The 11954-nt window shown below is 42.5% G+C and overlaps 1 protein-coding gene across 3 annotated transcripts in view; it reads right to left on the bottom strand.

The window, feature by feature from the left end:
- Positions 1-1485: 1485 nt before the first annotated feature.
- The window catches only part of LOC141132291 (uncharacterized), a 234055-nt gene continuing 223586 nt past the window's right edge, over positions 1486-11954 (bottom strand). For all 3 annotated transcript variants that reach the window (XM_073620548.1, XM_073620549.1, XM_073620550.1), the window contains 2 exons: positions 7816-7878; positions 1486-1828 (listed from right to left, as the gene is read on the bottom strand). In XM_073620548.1, coding sequence (XP_073476649.1) covers positions 7843-7878 — 36 coding nt within the window. In that variant the 3' untranslated portion in view covers positions 1486-1828; positions 7816-7842. The remainder of the gene's footprint in view (positions 1829-7815; positions 7879-11954) is intronic.

Here is an 11954-nt window from a genome sequence, read left to right as displayed (position 1 = left end):
TTCACTCTGCAAGGGAAGTTGCACTTTTTAAAAGTATTTTACATATAAATTGCTGAATGAGGTGAAGCTTTGTTGACTTTCATCATCTAATTATGTGTAAGCAAACATGCAGTTTTCTTTTCCATGCATGCAGCTGGGTACTCTTTGCAAAACACATTCACCACGCTCTGGGGAAAATTCCCTTGCAATTGTTTATTAAACAATATCAACCTCAGTAGGCCGTTATGTTAAACTTGTTTAATGTAGTATCCCCTGTACTGAAACATAATCGTCATTATATAATTACCTTTCTCTATGTTCCTGTTGTTTTCCAATTGAATGAGAAGAGCTCAGCCTTGTGTCCAGTACCATCTTGATTGGTAAAAGCCATACCTGCAGCAGTTTTCTAATGCACACACTTTAATCAGACACTATGGAGTTGATTTACTGAAGGCAAATAGGTGCACTTTGGAATGCATATTAGAACATTATGACATTGGGGGTTATTTACGAAAGGCAACTCCACTTTGCACTACAAGTGCACTGCAAGTACACTTGGAAGTGCAGTCGCTGTAGATCCGAGGGGGACATGCAAGGAAAATAAAAAGGAAAATAAATGAAAAAAAAAACATTTTAGCTTGCACATGATTGGATGATAAAATCAGCACAGCTTCCCCTCATTTCAGATCTACCCCTCAGATTTACAGCGACTGCACTTCCAAGTGCACGTTCAAGTGCATTTGCAGTGCACTTGTAGTGCAAAGTGGATTTGCAGTTCATAAATAAACCCCATTGTCTTGCAGGGAGAAGTTTTTTTTTGCTTTTTGTTTTTTTGACAGCCTTTACTACAGCTTTAAGCATATCCACATCATTATCTCAGGAGAACTTAAAGGGGTTGTAAAGGTATACATTTTTTTCACCTTAATGCATTCTATGCATTAAGGTGAAAAAACTTTTGACAATACCGCCGCCCCCAGCCCCCCTGTTTTACTTACCTGACACCTCGAAACTCAGCCGCTCGCTCCCAATCTCCATTTAGCAACTCAGCCTGGTCGCTGATTGGCTATAGTGGATGGATTGAAAGCAGCGCAGCCATTGGCTCGCGCTGCTGTCAATCACATCCAATGACGCGGCGCACCGGGGGGCGGGGCTGAGTGATACAGCGAGCGGCTATATCACGGGAGCACGCCCGCAATAACTAACCACCATGCGAGGGAGCTCGCATTAAGGTGGTTAGTGCTTGCAGGGAGGAGCTGAAACAGCCGCCGAGGGACCCCAGAAGACCAGGTTTGGGGCCACTCTGTACAGAACGAGCTGCACAGTGAAGGTAAGTATAACATGTTTGTTATTAAAAAAAAAAAAAAATTACCTTTACAACCCCTTTAATGATCACGGATTCATGTACCTTACATATTAATTGAGGGTTTTACATTATTGAAGTTAAATTGGAGTTGACCTTTTCTCAGAATGATTTATTACAAGAAACACTAAAAAACAAATTGCACAGATGAGACTTTATTAAGCAAACTGAATAATTGCATTAGGTAAAATTTCAGAAAGCACATGCTTTATTGAATTTAAGAGTTTCACATAGAAAAAAGTCTACTGAAAGACAACATATATTCTGTTCATTTAGTAGATCTCTATGTAGTATTCTAATGCACACACTTTAATCAGACACTATGGAGTTGATTTACTAAAGGCAAATAGGTGCACTTAACTTAATTATAATGCTATTTTTATGCATTAGCGGAGAAGAAATTGCAAATTAAATTTGAGTTGAGAAAGCCAAACAGTTTAAGAACATAAGGTTTTTGCCCCATAGCTCATAGACATATTCCTGTGTGTTCTGCAAGAGAAAATAGGACAATGAACAGAACTTTTACCAGCATTAATAATCATGGATAACAAAACAATATACTGTATTTATATCTAACAATTACAGTTTTATTTGTGGTGATATACAAACAATGCAACTTAATGTGGTTCTAAAGGCTCAAGGACTTTTCCTTCATGCATTATATGCATGAAGGTAAAAAACTTTTTCTGTGCAGCAGCCCCTCAGCACCACCTAATACTTACTTGAGCCAGATCTTTCTCCAGTGTTGTGCAAGAGAGCCTCGGCTCTCCGGGACTCTCCCTCATTGCCGGAGACATCAGCCGGAGCCATTGACTTCCACTGCTGTCAATCACAGCCAGTGAGCAAATAAGAAGATTGAGGGGCGGGGCAGAGCTGCGGCTCTGTGTGTTTATGGCCACATAGAGCAGAAGCTCGGAAGTGAGCCTGCTTGGGTGCCCCCATAGGAAGCTGCTTGCTCTAGGAGCATTTGGCAGGAGGGAGGGACATGAGTGCCAGCAGGGGACCCAAGAAGAGGAGGATCGGGGATGCAAAACCACTGCACAGAGCAGGTAAGTATGAATGTAAATAAATCCAAAGCTTTAATTTCACTTTGAAGTAAATATTATATTCCACACTACGATGATATAAATATGGCTGATGCCCACCCCAAACAAATCCCACCAATGTTGGATCAGTAAATATGTTGTGAGAAAACAAGGGAGTGAAATTGGTTGGTGCTGCTTACTCTTAATGTGTGATGTGCAAAACTAAATAAATTGAATTAAGTGAAAAGTAAAGTAAAGAGTAAATTACTCAAGCAAAAGTGACTTGTGCTTGAGTAAACCATATCACTGGTAAGGGTTGGCCGCTCCTGATGACATCTGTATGATGAAATGCGTAGGGCAGAGCTTACAGCATCACTATGTCGCTTGCCGTTTTGGAGATTCCAGTCTGTGGAACGCAAGGCGTCCCAGACACATTGCTGTGCAGTTGTATTTGATCCCGCAGCACGATTGAGAGTGCTTTTTTATAAAGGTTTTACTCAATAAACTTGGTTTTATGGACTTCCACGATGGGATGCCTCTCTCTTTACCCATTCCTATGTGGGTGTTTCCGCTGACTGGTTCCACCGCAGAGGAGGAGATACCAGACTAAGAGCTGGTTCTAGTGCAATGCCCTTTGCCCCTGCAGAGGTACATCTCTTTGGTGAGTGTGGACCTGAGGGGGGAGCAGGCGTGGAAATTCACCCAACCTTAACCAGTGATATGGTTTACGCAGCGCCTACACATGCAGCATAGGGCCATCATTGAGTACCTGTGCGAGTATGGCACCAGGACAGGGTCAGGAGAGCTTGGCTTTTTTTCACCACACCAGTGGCTCATGATCAAGGATGCATGCGCTGTCCTGTCACCATTTGAGGAGGCCACAAGGATGGTGAGCAGTGACAGTGCATGCATCAGTGATACTGTCCCTCTTGTCTACCTGTTGGAGCACACGCTGTGTGGAATAATGGACAGGGCACTTGAGGCAGAACAGAGGGAGGAAGAGGAGGACTTCCTTACCTTTCAAGGCCCCCTTTATCCAGACAGTATTCCTGCGGGCCCGCTGATCACACAGGAAGAGGAGGAGGAGGAGGATTGTGTAAGCATGGAGGTGGAGCCTAGCACTCAGCATCAGCAGCAGTGTTCAAGGGATCGTTTACAGTCCCCAGAAACCCATGGACTTGTATGTGGCTGGGAGGAGGTGGCTGTGGATCAGGTCGTCCTTAGTGACCCAGAGGACTCCAGATCGAATGCCTCAGCAAACCTACGCTGCATGGCCTCCCTGATCCTGCAAAGCCTGCGAAAGGACCCTCGGATTCGTGTGATCAAGGAGAGGGATCACTACTGGCTGGCAACCCTTCTTGATCCACGTTAAAAGGGTAAGGTTGAGGAACTTATCCAGCCATCGCAGAGGGAGCAGAGGATGAAACTTCTTCGGGAGGCCTTGCAGAAAGGTTTGTGCAATGCGTTTCCAGAGCCTGGGAGGGTACAAATTCCTGGTCCTGGACAACGTGTTGCTGAGGCTTTGTTCAGTCAATTTTTTAGTCCGCAGCCCCAAGGTATGATCAGTTCCAGCAACCATTGCCAGCGTCTGTTGTACATGGTGCAGGAATACCTAGGGGCAAGATCAGACTTGGAGACCTTTCCAACTGAAAATCCACTGGGTTACTGGGTCTTGAGGATGGATCACTGGCCAGAGCTTGCACAGTATGCAATTGAGCTACTGGCCTGTCCTGCATCCAGCGTTCTTTTGGAACGCACATTCAGTGCCGCTGGAGGCTTTGTAACCGATCACAAAGTGTGCCTGTCCACTGACTCGGTTGATCGGCTCACCTTCATAAAAATGAATCGGTCTTGGATCACCAGCTACCAAGCACCTGATGCTGATGTAACCAAATAATTTTTTTTATGAACGTGAGATCCCTTGAAGACTGCCTATGCTGATGCTGACTGACTATCCTGTTATGCCGAGTGACTATCCTATTCCTCCTCAATGTTCATGTTGATAGCTTCTAAGAACATTTTTGGTTCTGGGCACCTGCACCAGTGCCTAAAGCCCAATTTTTCTTCCCCTGTTTAACAGGGGCGTGTAATCACAATTTTTGCTGTAATATTTTGCAGCAGAGCTCGTTCCTGCACTCAACTAGAGTATCTGTGAGGGGTTGCAGTGTTGTGGCACCAGCACCAGTGCATAAAGCCCAATTTTTCTGCCCCTGTTTAACAGGGGCGCATAATTACAATTTTTAAATCTAATATTTCACAGCAGGGCTCGTTCCTGCGCTCAACAACAGAATCTGTGAGGGGTTACAGTGTTGTGGCACCAGCACCAGTGCGTAAAGCCCAATTTTTCTGCTCCTATTTAACAGGGGCGTGTAATTACAATTTTTGCTGTAATATTTTGCAGCAGGGCTCATTCCTGCACTCAACTAGAGTATCTGTGAGGGGTTGCAGTGTTGTGGCACCAGTGCCTAAAGCCCAATTTTTCTGCTCCTGTTTAACAGGGGTGCATAATTACAATTTTTAAATCTAATATTTCACAGCAGGGCTCGTTCCTGCGCTCAACAACAGAATCTGTGAGGGGTTACAGTGTTGTGGCACCAGCACCAGTGCCTAAAGCCCAATTTTTCTGCTCCTGTTTAACAGGGGCGTGTAATTACAATTTTTGCTGTAATATTTTGCAGCAGGGCTCATTCCTGCACTCAACTAGAGTATCTGTGAGGGGTTGCAGTGTTGTGGCACCAGCACCAGTGCCTAAAGCCCAATTTTTCTGCTCCTGTTTAACAGGGGCGTGTAAGTACAATTTTTGCTGTAATATTTTGCAGCAGGGCTCGTTCCTTCACTCAACTAGAGTATCTGTGAGGGGTTGCAGTGTTGTGGCACCAGCAGCAGTGCCTAAAGCCCAATTTTTCTGACCCTGTTCAACAGGGGCATGTAATTACAATTCTTGATATAATATTTCACAGCAGGGCCCGTTCCAGCGCCCACCAAGAGTAACTGTGAGGGCTTACAGTGTGGTGGCAACACCACCACACCACCACCAAAGGCCCAATTTTCCTGACCCTGTTCAGCAGGGGCATGTAGGTACAATTCTTGATATAATATTTCACACCAGGGCCCATTCCAGCGCCCACCAAGAGTAACTATGAGAGCTTACAGTGTTGTGGCAACACCACCACACCACCACCAAAGCCCCAATTTTTCTTACCCTGTTCAACAGAGGCATGTAATTACAATTCCTTATATAATATTTCACAGCAGGGCCCATTCCAGTGCCCACCAAGAGTAACTGTGAGGGCTTACAGTGTTGTGGCAACACCACCACACCACCAAAGGCCCAATTTTTCTGACCCTGTTCAACAGAGGCATGTAATTACACTTCTTGATATAATATTTCACAGCAGGGCCCGTTCCAGCGCCCAGCAAGAGTAACTGTGAGGGCTTATAGTGTTCTGGTACCACCAACACCTAAGGCCCATTTTTTTCTAGAGTATATGGGCAGGCCCCTACTTTCAAACATCCGACTTACAAACGACTCCTACTTACAAATGACTCCTACTTACAAATAGAGGGAGACAACAGGAAGTGAGAGAAAATCTACCCCTAGGAAGGGAAATTCTCTCCTGTAAGAGTTAATATGGGAAAAAAGTGTCTCCTCCACTGATTTATCACCAATCCTTGTTTCCCTTAAAAAAAACCCCAAATTTTCAAAATCCAATTGTCATTGGGACAGAAAGTAAGGTGAAATCTTCTGAACAGGGGCACAGACAGCAAAACAAAGGTTACAGGGGTGATGTTTTCCAAAAAGCTTTAAAATAGATTTTTTGGCTGGAGCTACACTTACAAAATGTACCTGTTCCAAATTACATACAGATTCTACATAAAAACAAACCTACAGTCCCTGTCTCATTGCACTGCCTGTATACTGCTGTTCAGAGTATATAGGGCCTGGGGGCCCAACGCCTTTTCTTTTTTTAATTTGGGTGCGGGGTTCCCCTTAATATCCCAGAGGGCCTGGTAATGGACTGGGGGGGGGGGGTACCCATGCCGTTTATCTCACTGATTTTCATCCATATTGCCGGGACCCAATATTACATTAAAGCTGCAAGTAGTTTTAAATGACTTTTATTCCTTTAAAAATGTCATTTTGTGCAGGGACTGTTCTAAGCATGTGAAACATGCACCACTTTACAGGCATACTATAGACACCCCCCAGGTATGATATTTAAAGGAATATTTCACTTTTATTTTTTCACTTTAAGCATCATTAAAATCAATGCTCCCGGAAAAACGTCCATTTTTAAAAATTTCTTTTGCATTGATACATGTCCCCTGGGCCAGGACCCGGGTCCCCAAACCCTTTTTAGGACAATAACGTGCATATTAACTTTAACGGTGTTCGAATGTTCACGCAAACTCTCGGTCTGTTTGCATGTTCTGGATGTGAACCGAACCGGGGGGTGTTCGGCCCATCCCTACCGGTGATTAATTCACACCATCTATTTTAAAGGGTTAGTTTACCTTTCTCAAAAAACTGCCTATGCAAGTATGGAGTGCCTGTAGATAATAAAAAGAACAACTGTGCAGCTTTGTTTAAATGTGAATACAATTATTTTTTGGAAAGGTGAACTAACTCTTTACATAGATTTGCTTACCTCCAGTTACAAGCATAAATCTGCTTGTACAGCTCTATCTTAGGCTTTAATTCCTTAACCACAACATGATCTTTGCTCATACATTGAGCAAATTTTAGTTCCTAATGAACCAAACAAAATTAAATCTGTGGGTGGCCCTGTTGGCACCACTGTACCCGATATACTTCAGTTGAAAAATGGGAACTGGTGGAAAAATTGTTAGTTCAACAGCACCTACAACCAATCAGATGGCTTTCAAAATACAGCAGCCAAAGCAGAAGAATGGTCTATCCACAATGTTTAGCTTGGATGGCGGAAGCTGTTAAATTTATTTCTTGGGTGTATATAGCCAGGTTAAAGTGAAAAGAACTTCAGTACCCCTGCTGCATGGTGCATGTACAGATGGGCCAAAAGACTCTGCCCAGCCTTTGGGCCCTGCCACAGCCCTTAAACATAACTGTGCATGTGCAGGAGATGTCACACTCATGCAAACACAGCAACATTTTGGAACTTCCAGAACAGCAGTCTATTTGCATGCAAGGGACATGGGAGATGTGTACCAGGACTGAGTTGAGAATCTCTGAAGAGATTCTACTTTAAATCTAAAAAATAAAATTAAATGAGTATTCAAATGTGACGGGGGGGGGGGGGCAGTTTAAGGTGAAGGCCCCCTTTAAGTTACAACATGAAAGCAAAAATGTCAAGGTCAAACAGAAAGTATATCACAATTGAATAGCCCCTTTTTTTCACAAATAACTGCCCATCCATATGTCAAATCTATCTGACCCAACCGTTAGGGAGAAAGAATTATTCCAATACTTACATTTAAGGCTTCTGAACTGTATTAATTTTACACAGGTGCAACTTGTTTCACAAGCAGGTCAATCTGCAAAATAGCAATGTTAATTTTTGGTACAACTATACTGGTAGAAAAACTGTTGGTCATTTTATAAAACAAATAATTTCTTAAGAATTATAGCACTTGCTAATAGTTTAAACAAAGATCAGACACTTTTTATGGACACAAGAGAGTGCAAAATAAACCAGGTATAAAGCAGCAATTAGCTATTTAATGCATTGTACTCCATATGGCCAATGCTGTATCTTGGCCTAGGCCTACAAGGCCCAGGCCTAGGGCGGCACTTTGCAGGGGGGAGGCACAGAAAGAGTCCCTGTCGGCTTGCACTACACTTTTAGTGTAGCGCCAGTATTATAGGGAAAACTGGGCCGGGAGACAAAACGATCTGACTCCCCTATAAAGCGGCTGCACTGCTGCCGGTATGATAATACCGGCAGGGCCGCCATGGGGGGGACAGCCCATACATACATATGTAGGCGTGCCCTAACCAATGAGTTGTTGTGCGGGCGGCCGGTATTCCCCAACTCTGGGGGGGGGCACCACTTCTAGTTTTGACTGTCCTATCATCACAGTGGACCTCTGAGACAGATACCATGTCAGGAGGCTGAAACTGTCTGGAGGAGAAAGTCAGCTGATTGGCATTGGCCAGTAGAGGGAAGGAGCTCTCCACTGTGTGAAGAGAACCCATGCTGGGAGAGCCAAACAGAAAGTGAGAGGAAGTCTCTGCAATTTAAGGGAATCCATTGCCCCCACTGGAACTAGTGTCCCCACTGGAAAATTTTGGGATGGGTCTTAAACAGGAAGGGGTGTGGCCTTGACAGAAAGAGGTGGTTCATATTTAAATTAGGGGGTGCACAAGTTTAGACAGGCCTAGGGCAGCACAAAACGTAAATACACCACTGCATATGGCCTTAGTAATAAGTTTTAGATTCCACTTCCCTTGTATCCAGTTGTCTAGACTTTAGTGTACATTAAAAGTTGAAAATAATGCAAATAGTTCATAGTGTGTTACACATTGATTTGATGGCCTTCCATAGTTTTCAGACAGGGATTCTGTATCTTAAGGGTGCACAACACTATTAGATCCAAAAGAAGGCTGTGTGCATCCTTTTAAAAATTACCTTTAGTGCAAATTTCTATGGCGTTTGCAAGATCACTGAGTTTCACATTAAATACTGCACAGTATTGTCTCCCAGTAACACACAAATAATAAAGTGTTAAACTCTGCTCAGTGCCTTTGTACTAGTATAGGATCCCATGTAACTGTATATCTAAATACACAGATAAAATATACAAAAAGCACACAATATTGTTAAAAAAAAAAATTGCAAAAAACAAACGAGCAGATGCTGTATATGATCTATGTTTAAACAAGATGACAGTTTTCAAATTCAGTTGACTATCACTATTTTCCACTGCATGCTAGAAAGTCTAGGATTTCATACTGTAAAAGATGTTGAGCAATAGTGCTGGGACATTGTTTAAGGATCATTTTACCCAAAACTATTGGATTACACTAAAACCAAAAGTTACATTTGAATTTGCTAATAGGAGAAATAAAAATGCATGAAGTTTTCCTTTCTAATTCGATCAGCCCGTAACACCAGGTTTGCAGGCTGATTTTTTTCCAAACATTCAATTCAATTTGCAGGTTTTGATTGGCTCACTATGTCATTCAATGCATTTGCATTTCTTTACAAAATGTATTATTTGACAAATTCAGTTGCATGAGGACTGCTGAAAAATTGCTGGCTAGTAGATGGAATGAAAATTAGATTTTTACACCTAAATTGGTATTGAAATTGCAAAACAAACAAGTCGGCACCTTCTGAAACACTTCCCTTGTATGAATTTTTAATAGCCTACCAAATTTTTGTGTATCTTAAAGGACAAAGGAAGGCAAACAGAGACGTATGTATTACTTTTACCTTAGCTATTTTGAAAGAGAAACAGCTCTTTTAAACTGAAAGTTGATCCTTGACCTTGAGCATTACCTATCAACTATGTTATGTAAAAGTTATATTTATGGGATATAGAAAATTTTCAGGCAGCACTTGCTTAACCATAAACTGTTAATTATACAAAGATTACTGTGAATACTACTGTAATAAATACTGGGAGTACCACTATAATATTTCAATAATATTCATAAGTGATGAATAGAAGTGACAAGTGCAAACAAAAGTCTTTTTGGGCAATCTTGGGTGTTTCGTGCCTTATTCCCAGGGTTTCCCGTGTATCCATCACATGTAATGATGTATTCACCACAGCACTCACCAGATGTTGATGACTCCCTTGCTGTATAGCAAGAAAAGTCAACTGGGCTTGTAGGTCTTTTTGGGGTACCTATTCCACCTTCCCTGATGTCCTCTGGAGACTCCCTGGCTCCTTCCTGTTGCGATCCCAAAAGTTCTTCCAAAACGTTATTGTGCAGGGAAAAAAATTAAACCCTGGGAATAAGGCACAAAGCACCCAAGATTGCACAAAAATACTTTTGTTTGCACTATTGGCATGAAAAGAGTCCCCGCCGGCTTGCACTACACTTTTAGTGTAGCACCAGTATTATAGGACAAACTGGGCTGGGAGGCAAAATGGTCTGGCACCCCATAAAGCGACTGCACTGCTGCTGGTATGATAATACTGGCAGGGCCGCCATGTGGGGGACAGCCCATACATATGTAGGAGGCCCAGATGGCATACCCTAACCAATGAGTTGTTGTGCGGGCGGCCGGTGTTCCCCAACTCCATAAATTCGTGAGTATACATGTTTGCCTGCACTCTTGCTATAGGGATATTAGGAACCATTCACATTCTGGGGTGTGCATTTTGATCTGTATGAACAATGTAGGAACAATGCAATGTACTTTTACAACACATCAGTGTTTACTTTTTTAAAATTTATTGAAATATAACAATGTCACTTTCTATGCAGAACCGCGCATTGCGATGTGCTGTGGCACTTTGGCACACATTTTTTGTATGCTTTAAAAAAAAATGCAGGCATACTGCATTTTTAAGCAACACACACCAGCACCCATGCATGGTGTGACATGGGAACATAGAATAATTGCTTTCTATCTGTCTTTGCGTTGAACTTACTTTTATCAAAGCAACTCAAAGTACTTGAGTATGAACATGCCCTTATGCAGCATACACACGGGCGGACTTTTCGACCGGACTGGTCCGACAGTCTATCTGACAGACTTTCGGCGGACTTTCCCAACGAACGGACTTGCCTACACACGATCACACCAAAGTCCGACGGATTCGTACGTGATGACGTACGACCGGACTAAAATAAGGAAGTTCATAGCCAGTAGCCAATAGCTGTCCTAGCGCCGGTTTTTGTTCGTCGGACTAGCATACAGACGAGCAGACTTTTCGACCGGACTCGAGTCCGTCGGAAAAATTTTAAACATGTTTCAAATCTAAAGTCCATCAGATTTTTGACCGAAAAAGTCAGCTGCAGGTCCGATGGAGCCCACACATGGTCGGATTGTCCGCCAGATTCAGTCGGTCGGACCAGTCTGGTCGAAAAGTCCACTCGTGTGTACACGGCATTAGTCTGTAGCAAACAGACGTGGCTTAGTGTCCTAGTCTGGCATCTGTGGAGGTGGCCAAAAATTAACCAAAAAAATGTTTAAAATGGATATTTTTCCCTTTCTATTTTCTCTATTTTACCTGCCAAGGAATTGACATTTTTGTCTATTCAGTCCTGATATCTGCACAGCTCTACCAAAGAGCAAAATCAAATCTAGCAGGGCATATGACTTGATTTTTCTCTGCTGCAGTTTACCTTCCTCAATAACAAACAGTTTCACCCCATTCCTGCCCAGGCCAGTTTTTAGATTTTAGCACTGTCACACTTTGAATGACAATTACTCATGCAACAATGTACCCAAATTAAATTTTTATAATTTTTTTGAGAAAGATGGAGCTTTTTTTTCGGTGGTAGTTATTCACCGCTGGTTTTTCTTTTAAATTTTTTGCAAAATAAATGAAAAAAGACAGAACATTTTGAAATAAAAAAAGTTTGTTTCTTTGTTGCTGTTATAAAATTTTGCAAAGAAATAATCTTTCTTCTAAAATTTAGGCCAACATGT

This window comes from Aquarana catesbeiana, linkage group LG03 (genome assembly GCF_042186555.1).
Source record: "Aquarana catesbeiana isolate 2022-GZ linkage group LG03, ASM4218655v1, whole genome shotgun sequence".
Classification (NCBI taxonomy): domain Eukaryota; kingdom Metazoa; phylum Chordata; class Amphibia; order Anura; family Ranidae; genus Aquarana; species Aquarana catesbeiana.
Note: the sequence above shows the minus strand (reverse complement) of the source record. Positions and strands in the feature narration are given on the sequence as shown.